The sequence below is a fragment of the Echiichthys vipera genome, assembly GCF_963691815.1.
Source record: "Echiichthys vipera genome assembly, chromosome: X".
In the NCBI taxonomy this organism is placed as follows: Eukaryota; Metazoa; Chordata; class Actinopteri; order Perciformes; family Trachinidae; genus Echiichthys; species Echiichthys vipera.
In genome coordinates this window covers 28,448,343-28,461,769 of record NC_139825.1, presented here as the reverse complement: position 1 = coordinate 28,461,769, position 13,427 = coordinate 28,448,343, and the positions used below count along the sequence as shown (strand labels likewise).

Genomic DNA, 13,427 nt, shown 5'->3' with positions numbered 1-13,427 from the left:
AGTGACTTTCTTTGACCATTTCTTTTCTCCAAAGCATAACAATCGCTGGAGTTTGTTTGCCCCTCTTCCAGCCACTTGGCTCTAGATCTGACAGATGCACCTTTGGCTAAATCAATATAACTCTGATCTATTTCAATTGTATCTGCTTTACTCCAGAAGACAAGTTGGGTTTAGATAAGAGGGAACCAAAACAAGACTGGAAATGTTTGGAAACAGCATTCTCCATAAGTCTATTTAAAAAAAATAATAAATCAAAAGCCACCCGGGGACGTGCTTGCTAACTTACCTCCAACTGTGTGATTCTTCTCTTCATTAGTCTGAGGAAAAGACTTTAATCAATGTCTAAATGGTCAATCTTCTGCCCCTCCATCAGAGCATAAGGACCTACGAAATACGCCTTTTTACCTTCCTTCCTTGCTCGATCCTCTGTGAAAGTGCCTCGGTCAGTGCGATTACAGGCGCATCAGTGACCTGAAAATGGCCTTACCCCGGTTAAGGGAGTGATCGGATTATTGAAGTTGCCCTCGTATACATGAGCAGGGGTTGAATGGGAAAATGACGGAGTAACTCAACCTCTGGTACAGTAGGTGTCGCTCCGCTAACGCAGCTTTTTTCTGCTTCACCTTTGTCAAAATCACAAACGGACGACTTTTGGACAGTATTCCGACAGAAACTGGTCTTCTTGGTAGTAATGTTACTTGCCGTTGCGAGGTCCTCCCTTGGTTTAAAGGTAACGCTCTATTATGGTTGGTTTTTTCACGTTGTTTTCTGCGCCGTTGCTTCTTGGTTTATTCTATTTCGGGGTCAAAAGCCACCGCTGCATAGTGGGGAGCATGCACAGACGAGAAACCCGATAATAATCCGAGAACGCTGTTTACATGCGCGGATAATCAGGGAACTGAAGGAGTTCTCTATGTTTGTAACCTGGGTATGAAAACTATGATTTTACCTTTGGTGTGTAATAGTGTTTAAAAAACAGGGGTATGCCCTTAACCTGGTTATAGTCGGGTTTTTAAACTGCATGTAAACGCACTGACTGAGACACAGCGCGAAGCATACAGTCTATGGGCGGAAGTGCTGTGGCGCTCGGGTCGGGGTCGCTGTGACGTAGTTAGCGTCACGGCGAAGTGGGAGAGGCTTGGAGGGCAGCGGGAGGCAACAAGCAACCGTCAGAGCCGAGCAGAGCTGCGGGGAAACTGCCGCTGGTCCGTGACTCCACTGCCAACATGTCCGACGAGGAGCAGGAGCAGACCGTAGCCGAGGACCTGGTCGTCACCAAGTACAAGATGGGCGGTGACATCGCTAACCGTAAGTTAACGTTACATTTAAACGAGTAGCCGTTGGTGTGTGTTCGGCCTCTCTTGCTGCCAGGTAACGTCAGTCTCCTCACAGCCCCATGTGTTGTACATGCGAGACACACACGCACACGCACACACACGCACACACACGCACACACACACACACACACACACACACACACACACACACACACACACACACACACACACACACACACACACAGCTAATGTTAGTATTGACAGGTGCAAACAGCGGGGTCAGTGTTCGCTGCTCTGTTGCTGTGGATCGACGGTAACGTCTTTACTGGAGGTCGCTGTCTGTCTGTTCAGATAACGTGGGACGTTAACTAAGCCAACCGGCTAGCTCAGCCTGTTGAGTGCAGTCAGCTAAACACGATAAGCAAATGTTAAAAGATAAGCAGGTAGCAACCGAAATTAAGTCACTTTCACGGTTATTCTCCTCACATTTCCAGGCTGCACTGTTTTTGTGGTTTATTCTCAACTTTTGACGGTTATGTGTTTAACTGACATAAACGTTAACTGACAAGGCGATATGCCTGCTACAAGTATCGTTGTCGTCTGTCTCTGTCTGTTTTACAGTCGTTTGACTTTTCTGGGTGGTTATTTACTACAAATGATGGATGACTTATTTTATTTGAAATAAGAAGTGGGAGATAACGTATATTTTTTGCGTGGCTACCTTTATATCCAACACAAACTTCACCAGGCACAAATAAAGTTATCTTGAGATATAGAAACAGCCTTCTTTCTCAGTACTTGTATTTTAATACAGTAGTTAAATTTTAACGGACTGTTTCAAAATAAAATAACCAGACAGTAATATGCCTGTGAATGTTCTCATTTGTCCAGGTCATCTTCATCCCCAAAGCAATTTCAGTCAATAGCAACTGGACTTGGTTATTTAGGAAGACGTTTCACCTCTCACCCAAGAGGCTTCATCAGTTCTTATACACATCTGACCAGACTGGGACTGGTCCAAAGTTCCAATGCAACGAGGAATGCAAAGATCTTTACATTGGAGAAACAAAACAACCACTGCATAAACGCATGGCCCAACACAGGAGATCTAACTCCTCAGGCCTGGACTCCGCTGTCCACTTACATCTCAAGAAGAAAGCCCACTCCTTTGATGACAACCATGTCCAAATCCTGGACAGAGAGGACAGATGGTTTGAAAGAGGAGTAAGGGCGAACTCACACTGTCCGCCCGTACCGCGCCCCGGGCTTTAGGGTACTTGCCCCCCACGGGCCAGGCCCGTTTGTATTCACACTACCTGGGCCTCGCGCAAATGCTTCTTGCCTGTCCATACGCCATCACGCCGTAACACGTCACACGCATTGATTGACGTCATCGCGATGCGTCGCTTTGTTTACAAATCTTTCCATAGACCTCAGAGTTTTTGTGCGTCTTGTCCGACTCTTTTTGAATATTTTCATCCGACCAAATCTGCAGTAAACACTCCACCTCCGCATCACACCAACATGAACCTTTCGCCGCCATTGTTGTTGTTGTTAAATGTCAGCGCATGTTTTTTTTTTTTTTTTCTATGTCCGAACAGGCGCACATTAAATGACGTGAGAGCCGTCATAGGTGTCGTGCTCGTGCTCGTACACGTGCAAACGCGCTTTACAAAAGCCCACCTCTCTCAAACGGGCCGTGGACGGCCATCTGGCCGCAGCTAGGCGCGGAGCGGTTGCACTCACACTGGTTAAACGAGCTAGGCTTTACCTGTAAAACCTGTTTTGGCCCGGTGCGGAAGGACAGTGTGAGTGCGCCCTAAAAGAAGCCATCTATGCAAAAGTAGAGAAACCATCAATAAACAGAGAAGGAGGTCTGAGACACCACTTATCTCCACTTTACAATGCTGCCCTTTCATCCCTTCCCAGGAGATTCAACAATCTAACATCAAAGAACAACTATTCACAAATGGCCTCCTGTGACTCCAACGACTGTCGTTAAGACTCAATAGAGGACTAACGAAGTCCAAACCAACTTCCCACCAACGACTGTCCCTCTAACGCCGGTCGTTTGCACTTGGAGCACAAAGGGTTCCAGTGACATCATTGGCCTTGTGAGAGGTTAAATACCTGGATCTCCACACCAGTTAGTTGGAGCAGTCCCAGCCTGGTCAGATGCGTACATGAACTGATGAAGCCTGTTGGATGAGAGGTGAAACGTCTTCCTAGACAAATAACCAAGTCCAGTTGCTTTTGACTGAAATTGCTTTGGGGACAGACAGTAATATGTATTAAGGGGAAATCCAGCACATTAAATCAGCATCGTTTTAAGACAGTAGGATGTCTGGTCTCATTTGGGAAATGGACTTGCTTTAATATGGCAACTTTCTAGTTCTTTCTCAAAGTGCTTTTAAACACATTCATATGCTGATGGCAGAGGTTGCCATGCAAGGTGCCAGACTGAAACCAAAACTATCCACTGACACTTCGACATGCGGACCAGAGAAGCCTGGTATCGAGGACATCCACTAATCCCGTTTTACCTCTTGAGCCACAGGACATATCATTACTACATTAACGAATCTACCTACTCTACTTGGTTCCTCTTCTGCACCCTCTAATTATTTTTCCATCTATGTCACTCAGAGGCTCTTCGTCTGGTTGTGGAAACCGCCAAGCCCGGGGTGTTGGTGCTCAGCCTCTGTGAAAAGGGTGATGCCTACATCATGGCGGAGACTGGGAAGGTCTTCAAAAAGGAGAAAGAAATGAAGAAAGGTGAGCTACAGATGATAGCAGTGAGTCTGTTGTTTTTGGGGGGTGAACTGAGGTGGACCCATCAAGAAGAGACTAAGGGCGTGATCACACTGTCCTCCCGGACCACGACCCGGACTTTAGGGTACTTGTCCCCCCTCCCTCTCCCCCCCGCGCCCCAGCCCCGTTTGTACTCACACTACCTGGGCCTCGGCCAATGCTTCTTGCTGTCCATACGCCTTCAAGCCGTAACACGTCACACGCATTGATCGCGTGTGTGTGGCTTTGTTTACAAATCTTTCCGTAGAGTTTTTTTGCGTCTTGTCGACTGTTTTTGAATATTTTCATCCGACCAAATCTGCAGTAAACACAACGTGAACCTTTCACCACCATTGTTGTTGTTGTTAAATGTCCGCGCATGGTCCGTCCTTCTATTTACATGTCTGAACAGGCGGACATAACGCTACTGCCGTAGGGCTCGTGCTCGTACACGTGCGCACGCTCGTGCTCGTACATGTGCAAACGGCTCCGCTAAAGCCCACCTCTTTCAAGCGGGCCGTGGCGGCCCAGCTGGCCCCAGTTGAGCGCGGAGCGGTTGCGCTCACACTACTTAAAGGTACTAGACTTTAGCTGAAAAACCTGTTTTGGCCGCGGCCAAAAGGACAGTGTGATCACGCTCTAAATGCAGTCTTTAAGGGCGTGATCACACTGTCCTCCCGGACCACGACCCGGACTTTAGGGTACTTGTCCCCCCTCCCTCTCCCCCCCGCGCCCCAGCCCCGTTTGTACTCACACTACCTGGGCCTCGGCCAATGCTTCTTGCTGTCCATACGCCTTCAAGCCGTAACACGTCACACGCATTGATCGCGTGTGTGTGGCTTTGTTTACAAATCTTTCCGTAGACCTCGGAGTTTTTGTGCGTCTTGTCGACTGTATTTGAATATTTTCATCCGACCAAATCTGCAGTAAACACAACGTGAACCTTTCACCACCATTGTTGTTGTTGTTAAATGTCCGCGCATGGTCCGTCCTTCTATTTACATGTCTGAACAGGCGGACATAACGCTACTGCCGTAGGGCTCGTGCTCGTACACGTGCGCACGCTCGTGCTCGTACATGTGCAAACGGCTCCGCTAAAGCCCACCTCTTTCAAGCGGGCCGTGGCGGCCCAGCTGGCCCCAGTTGAGCGCGGAGCGGTTGCGCTCACACTACTTAAAGGTACTAGACTTTAGCTGAAAAACCGGTTTTGGCCGCGGCCAAAAGGACAGTGTGATCACGCTCTAAATGCAGTCTTTAAGGGCGTGATCACACTGTCCTCCCGGACCACGACCCGGACTTTAGGGTACTTGTCCCCCCTCCCTCTCCCCCCCGCGCCCCAGCCCCGTTTGTACTCACACTACCTGGGCCTCGGCCAATGCTTCTTGCTGTCCATACGCCTTCAAGCCGTAACACGTCACACGCATTGATCGCGTGTGTGTGGCTTTGTTTACAAATCTTTCCGTAGACCTCTGAGTTTTTGTGCGTCTTGTCGACTGTTTTTGAATATTTTCATCCGACCAAATCTGCAGTAAACACAACGTGAACCTTTCACCACCATTGTTGTTGTTGTTAAATGTCCGCGCATAGTCCGTCCTTCTATTTACATGTCCGAACAGGCGGACATAACGCTACTGCCGTAGGGCTCGTGCTCGTACACGTGCGCACACTCGTGCTCGTACATGTGCAAACGGCTCCGCTAAAGCCCACCTCTTTCAAGCGGGCCGTGGACGGTCCGCTGGCCCCAGTTGAGCGCGGAGCGGTTGCGCTCACACTACTTAAAGGTACTAGACTTTAGCTGAAAAAACGGTTTTGGCCGCGGCCAAAAGGACAGTGTGATCACGCTCTAAATTGCTGATCCAAGTGTCACTCCCTCCATTCTTGTACAGTTTTTGTTAAACTTGTGGATGATTTCCGAATGAAGACTTGGTGGTTTTCTTTTCCCTCTTCTAGGCATTGCCTTTCCCACCAGCGTCTCAGTCAATAATTGTGTTTGCCACTTCTCTCCCCTGAAGAGTGACCCTGACTACACACTTAAAGATGGGGATCTGGTCAAAATGTAGGCACCACGTTCTGCAATGTCACCCCCTGCTGTCCTCCGTATGTCTTGAGTCTCCCAGTGTGTTGTCCTCCCCTCTTTCTACTGTATGTGACATCTTGGCTTGTATGTGAGGGTTTTGCTCTCTGCTGTTGACTGTCTGCTTCATCAGTAAGGTCTCGTCTTCCTGTCTGTCCTGTGTGGCAAACGACAAGTAAGGTAGGCCATTTTTGGATAGGTGTTATTCGCAGTTTTGTGATATGTTGGATTTTTAGCTTTGATGGCCATCCATCTGCTAAGTCCCACTCATCACATTTTTCTAATGCTATGTTATGCTTTGAAAAAGGAAGTCGGCTCATCTTAGTTGTTGTATTGCCAGGTATGTTTTCGTCCTCTGTATCGTCTTTTGTGCTACGTGTGGATTTGCAATGTTTCAAAGGTGTCTGTTGCTCGTGGTGATGTGGTTACACACTGGTTTGTATGTTTCTCACTTTTCACACACTCATAGCCTAATCTTCTGCCTGTTTTAATTTAGTATAGTCTGTAGATCTGCTCCCTTGAATGCACAATAAGTCCTTCAGTGAATTCCAGCTGATATACTGCCAAAAATAAATTCACCTTAGGATATTTATTCCATTTAATGGTCATACAAGTCTTTTTTTCAAAGGGGAATAAGTTGACTTTCCTGAGTTGATTTGATTGATTGGTTCCTATATCAACATGAGTCATTTTGACAGCTGAGTGGAAGTTATACTTTGACACTTGATCCCTTCAATTTGTTTTATCATTTCTTACTCTTATCTATTCTTTCCCTCTTTATTCTGTAGAGATCTAGGGGTACATGTTGACGGCTTCATTGCCAATGTTGCTCACAGCTTTGTGGTGGGAGCCAGTAAGGTGAGAGGCTTTTTTAAATTACGCTTTAGTCCCTGTTTTGTTTCCCCCTGTTGGAGCACTCCTTTAAGTCTTCTTCTTATTGTGCCTTATTACTGCAGGAGAACCCCGTCACAGGCCGGAAAGCTGATGTAATCAAAGCAGCCCATCTGTGTGCAGAAGCAGCTCTTCGCATTGTTAAACCTGGCAACCAGGTACATGGACCCTCTTCTTCACTGTCAGATGTTACACTGGATTACCTTCTCTACAGAGGCTCACTCACTAAAAGAGTTCGATGGGCCTTAAACATTTTCATAAGAGTTAATGTTCTGCCTTGTGTCGGAGTTAAAATTCGTCTATATGAGTCTTTTCTCGTAAAAAAATCCCTTCATATCCTTAGTAGTTTTGCTTTGCTGCTCATTCCTCATTTCAATTTGGCAGTCAGTGCAAAACTGTTTTTTTGCACATGAAAGTAATGCATTTTTCTGTTTCTCAGAACACTCAGGTGACAGAAGCCTGGAACAAGATCGCTCAGTCGTTCAAATGCTCACCAATAGAAGGTGAGTGTCTGTTCAAAGTTTATGCCTCTCAGTGTGCTGTCTCATGGAAACAGCAGTCAGGGCACCCAGTGTTAACACTTAACAGTTATCCTTTTTTAATTTCTTCAGATACGTTCATGTATCATGTAGACAATGACTGTTATGGATTCATAACATGCAAGTGATGCTTTCATGTAAGTGGCTGACTTTATGTGTTTTAATAATAGTTTTTCTCCCTGGCTCTGTGTTTTGTAGGTATGCTGTCTCATCAGCTAAAGCAACATGTCATAGATGGAGAGAAGACCATCATTCAGAACCCGACAGACCAACAAAGGTACATTCAGTCACAAGAGGAAGCGAGGGAAATCTGATGCGTCCTGTGGGTGTTTTGAATTGTAGTAAACGTGTCCTGTTTTGTGTCCATATAGAGACCCATAGCTTGTATAATGGTTAATACTTGAATTCACTAAGTGGGACTCAGTCTTATTGATCAATATCACATCTTTCTTCAAAGCACATTCTCAAGATATGGCATTGTTTTGAACAGGAGTAACTTTGTTGGAATGTCACACAGCTGGTTGCTGATGGTGTGACCATCTGTGTAACTATATAACCATAATGACTGTACACTGGCCCACATTAAGGGCCGGTCACCCAAATCACAAAAATGCACATATCCATATCTAGCTAGGCAGTAAGTTTCAGTTGGTTGTGGTGAGCTCTAAGACTTGTATCACTGAGCCATTATAATGCAAATGAATGGAATTTGGTTTGTGGTGCTGAAACCAACCAAAATGACATTTGGAAAAACCAAGCCCCTACCACAGCAACTTCCTGGTTGATCCAATACGGAAGTGCCAAAAACAGCAGTTCTCCAAGTGTCCAGTAGGAGCAGTTTGCACAATAGAGCAGTTTCTCATTGACCCCCATGTTAAACAGGCTGTTTTTCACAGCATAATTAAACCTATTTAAGGCTTGTTTACAAAAAACATTCTGGCCTGTATGTGCAAGGTAATATCGCCATGATAACCCTTAGGAGGGTGAATATTTTTGTAACCCTCTGGCCGACACTTCCCTCAAGGCTAGTTGTCAGGATTAGCATGCTAACTCCGTCATCTCGACCTCGACTACGGTCATTCGTTTGGAGGTGACAATGAGTGACAAGATGGTTTGCTCTTCGATCAACTGTTAACAGATTGTTTAGGAACACACTGTGTTAACGTTAGCTCTGTTCTGCTAATTAAATAGCCGCACTTGCACCATGACTTGTAGTAAAGCCTGCTATCTATGACATACACTAAATGCTAGATACTAGATGAGTCGAAGTCTGAGAAGATGGCGGCTCTCAGGCGAATATGATTGGATCAAGTTGAGAGAATGGGCCCTGGCGGAGAGGCTAAATCCATAAACTCAACTTTAGTGGAACACTAGTTCTTAAACATATTCACAGTCAGATCTATGGATTATCTTGAATTACTTATTTGCAGTATGGACCTTGAGTATAAACGTAGTACAAAATATTTGTCTTTTTCACTGGCAGCTGTTGACACTCATTTTCAGGAAGGACCATGAGAAGGCAGAGTTTGAGGTACATGAAGTCTATGCTGTGGATGTCTTGATTAGCACCGGAGAGGGGAAGGTCAGTGTGCTCTCTTGTCTTATGTTATTCAGAAGCCATAGCTGCTGAATGCGGTTGTCACAATACCAGAATTCCACACTTTGATAAAATACTACTATAAAAAATGCTACTAATTTCTTGTATCTGTGTCGTGTGTGTTTGGTCACGGCCTCGCCTTTTTGTATTGATTCCAATGGGAGAAGTAAATGTGTACACAGATTATGACTGATCACTTCACAGTCACAGCCTCATAATCCCTGTGAATAGTCTCTCATGAAATTTCTGACACTAAAAGGCGTTTTCAGAAAAATCAGGAGACGATTAATTTTGTTTGAGACTTGTTTCTGTCTCAGCAACAAACTCGCAAGATCGGTGAAAACAGCTATGCTAGTGTCAACCTATGTTCACGAATGCCTCGGATAAATATGTTTTGTCATGCTAAATATGACTATTGGCTGAAAATTTAGGAAATATAAATACATAATGTACACAGAACTTTTCCTCCATCCACATGACGTTCACGAAGCTGCGTCCACTTAGGAGACAGGAAGCGTAGACCATTTTGTACCATTGATGCTGCTACAGGTCTTTTCTAAAGAGAAAAAGAAAAGACACATATTGTTCTTAACCTCTGTTATTTACAATTAGGCCCGAGATGGAGGTTTGAGGACCACCATTTATAAGAGGGACCCCAGTAAGCAATATGGCTTGAAGATGAAGACTTCACGTACATTCTTCAGTGAAGTTGAACGACGCTTTGATGCCATGCCCTTTACTCTTCGGTATGAATACTCTCTTTATCTGTAACTACTAATAAACTTTTAGTCCACCACCTGCTAAAATTTAAAATAGATTGACAGCAGGGTGAATATTAATGAACTTTGGATCAAGCACTAACTCAATCTCTTTTCCATCAGGGCGTTTGAGGATGAGGCCAAAGCCCGTCTGGGTGTGGTGGAGTGTGCTAAACATGAATTGCTACAGCCCTTCAGTGTGCTACATGAGAAAGAGGGTGAGTGCTTACCTCTCTTTTTTTAGCACGTTGCTCGCCTTCCCCTTTTTATTTACCTCCCCCCTCTTTTCTGTGTCTCTGGTCTCAGGAGAGTGCGTAGCTCAGTTTAAGTTCACAGTGCTGCTGATGGCCAACGGGCCTCACAGAATCACCAACGGACCCTTCGATCCAGAGCTCTACAAGTCAGAGCATGAAGTTCAGGATGCAGAGCTGAGGGTAAGATCGTGAATTTATTTATTTAATGCCAAGCGCTTTTGTCACACAGAAACATGCTGCATGATTCATTTTCCCTGTTTTACTCACTTCCCTCCACTTTCCCAGACTTTACTACAGAGCTCTGCAAGCCGTAAAACACAGAAGAAAAAGAAAAAGAAGGTAAATTATTATTCTAACAATGAACTATCACACTGTTCTGACATTCACCGCCTTGTCTTTTTGTCACCTCACGGAACTGTTCCACTCCTTTTCACATCCTACAGGCTTCAAAGACAGCAGAAAATGCAACCGGTCAGCCAGCCGAGGACACAGACGCCGTAGAGTAAATAATAACTACCTTTCCACACGTGCAAGCCTCCAAAGAGAAGCAAGAGAAAACATGGCACATTGCCCCAAACTCTGGCCATTATACACCTTTTGATTTCACAAATAAAACTGAAAAGTTTACGACCCTACGTGGATGCTTAACCCTTTACTACATTCTTTGAAAATACCATTTTGCTTTTTCTTCCTTGACTTGAGTAAGAAATAATGCAAATTGTTTTACATCTTTGAAAAGACTATTGCAGCTGAAAATGTTCTTTCAAGTTAACAGTGGGCATTAGAGGTAACAGATCAGCCTGCATTTTTGACATCCAACTGAGGGATTATTGGATGATGCTAACAAAAACATTGATCATATTTGTAAAATATTTTGTCTCTAGGACATCTTGGATTCTGCTGTTTGAGTGGGACGGTTTAACTGAATTGCCACATGTTGTTTCCCATTGGAAACAATGTTACAACAACTTATCCAAACTTGTTTGTATGTGAACAATATTTTATTGTAAAAATTAATATTGGAATATTTTATTGGGAGCTTCACGAGCACCTTGTCTCCTAACTCCTCAGTTGTGACGATAAGTTTAGTCTTCCAATCCATTATGAAAAAACTGACCGTATAACATTCAAAAACATTTTTCTTAACTACACTATGCAGGTATGGGTTAAATTGTCTGATTAAATGACAAACTAGAAAATGTAACATGAAATTGACAGTAAATGACTAAATGAATATAAAAGATGGCTTTTCGATCCGAGTTAATGTAGAGAGGATTTATGACTACTCTTCCATCATCAAGGCCTGACCACATCTTTAATATGTTATGTTAATATTTTAAGTATACAAGAAAAATAATTTGTAATGAGTTCAACTCCTGGGAACAAAACTGCTATGTTTACTGCCATTTCCCAGTTTTTCTATTGGTGGCACCTGTTACTTGCTCTACTATGTCATTAGTATTGTGAAGCATGAAAGGCTGATCAAGCTTTAAAATGGATTTAACGGGGTGTCCAGTGGAAGTGAACCAGTAAGAGATCATTTCAGGTCTGGGTTTCATTTTGGGGTCCAGGTCAGCCTTAGGTCAGATTTGTCAATGTGTTGAGAAAAGTAAAATCCTGCTTTGTAGCTCCATCAGTGGGCAATGGAACTTTACGTCTAATGAAATAAAAACATGTTCATACATTTGTTTGTTTTCTCTCAAGGTTTTTGTCAAAGTATTGGAAATGTCTGCGATGAAATACCATGAGACCGAAGTCCAAGTCATAAGGTTTTGTGCTCAGATATTGTGGTTCTGTTGAAGAATGAGGAAAGAGATACAGCATTAGTAGGATTGGCCAATATTATATTTACCTAAAAATTTGAGATTTCAATAGCCCTTAAGTATATCTGGGTGTAATTAGCCATTGTGTGAAATGTTAGAAATTTATGACCAGAACTTCTATATGGCAACATTAGATATTCAATGTGTCTAATTTGACACAAACTTGACATTCCTACCTGGTTATTAATTGATTTTTGATTATAAATCTAATCAAATATTATCTAGTGATGAATATATTTAGTTTTTTGACAATTACATTTAGTAACTACTGTACTGGTGTGTTGATGTCTCATTTGCATGAGGACTGTGTGAAAGGTTGAAAGCATAGACTATAAAGTATTTGGTTAAAGGTTCCAGATAAGACACTTTTGCTAGTTGAAAGAAGAGTTCAATAATAAATCTTGTCTGTTAAATTGGTAACATTTCAATTAAAGTTTATGTTATGCTTTAGAAATAAAATGGTAAGTATATTAATTCGTCTCCAGGCTAATTATTATTATAACATTTTTTAATATAGTTAAAAAGTATGGGGTGAGGGGGTCACTTCTGTGGGCCATCCAATGTCTGTACACCCAAAGCGAGAGCTGTGTCCAGATCCTCGGCAGTAAGTCGGATTCGTTCCCGGTGGGGTTTGCCTCCACCAGGGGTGCGCTTTGTCACCAATCCTGTTCGTGATTTTCATGGACAGGCTATCGGGCTGTAGTCGTGGTGGGGAGGGGTTGCAGTTTGGTGGGCTGAGGATCTCGTCTCTGCTTTTTGCAGATGATGTGGTCCTGATGGCATCGTCAGTCAGTGACCTTCAGCACTCACTAGATCGGCTCGCAGCAGAGTGTGAAACGGCTGGGATGAGGATCAGCATCTCTAAATCTGAGGCCATGGCTCTCAGCAGGAAACCGGTGGATTGCTTACTCCAGGTAGGGAATGAGTCCTTATCCCAAGTGAAGGTTCAGGTACCTCGGGATCTTGTTCACGAGTGAGGGGACGATGGAGCGTGAGTTTGGCCGGAGAATCAGAGCAGCACTCGATCTACCGGTCAATCTCCGTTCCTACCCTCACCTATGATCATGAAAGCTGGGTCTTGACTGAAAGAACGAGGACGCAGGTACAAGCAGCCGAAACGGGTTTTCTCCGGAGGGTGGCTGGAGTCTCCCTTAGAGATAGGGTGAGAAGTTCAGCTATTGAGGTGGTTCGGGCATCTGGGAAGGATGCTCCCAGGGAAGGATGTTCCAGGCACGTCCAGCTGGAAGGAGGCCTCAGAAAGACCCAGGACTAGATGGAGAGATTATATCTCAACACTGGCTTGGGAACGCCTCGGGATCCCCCAGTTAGAGCTGGTTAATGTGGCCTGGGAAAGGGAAGTTTGGGGTCCCCTGCTAAAGCTACTGCCCCGAGACCCGATCCCGGATTAGCGGTTGAAGATGAGT

At 44.4% G+C, this 13,427-nt stretch overlaps 1 protein-coding gene across 1 annotated transcript; it reads left to right on the top strand.

Moving 5' to 3' along the window:
• The first annotated feature begins 1,154 nt into the window (after nucleotides 1-1,154).
• On the top strand, nucleotides 1,155-11,824 carry pa2g4a (proliferation-associated 2G4, a). The gene is made up of 13 exons (XM_083938775.1): nucleotides 1,155-1,308; nucleotides 3,924-4,052; nucleotides 6,018-6,123; nucleotides 6,930-6,999; nucleotides 7,098-7,190; nucleotides 7,472-7,535; nucleotides 7,770-7,848; nucleotides 9,075-9,153; nucleotides 9,781-9,914; nucleotides 10,050-10,144; nucleotides 10,233-10,360; nucleotides 10,466-10,519; nucleotides 10,624-11,824. Exons 1-13 carry the CDS (start codon nucleotides 1,227-1,229, stop codon nucleotides 10,684-10,686), a joined length of 1,176 nt encoding a protein of 391 aa, XP_083794901.1. The 5' UTR covers nucleotides 1,155-1,226; the 3' UTR covers nucleotides 10,687-11,824.
• The last annotated feature ends 1,603 nt before the right edge of the window (nucleotides 11,825-13,427 follow it).

Bases quoted from the DNA above. Each gene is read 5' to 3' on its own strand.
- pa2g4a (XM_083938775.1), top strand. From the start codon at position 1,227: ATGTCCGACGAGGAGCAGGAGCAGACCGTAGCCGAGGACCTGGTCGTC. The intron at 4,053-6,017 runs GTGAGCTACAGA...TCCCTCTTCTAG, and splicing joins GGAGAAAGAAATGAAGAAAG to GCATTGCCTTTCCCACCAGC. The intron at 10,520-10,623 runs GTAAATTATTAT...CACATCCTACAG, and splicing joins AGAAGAAAAAGAAAAAGAAG to GCTTCAAAGACAGCAGAAAA.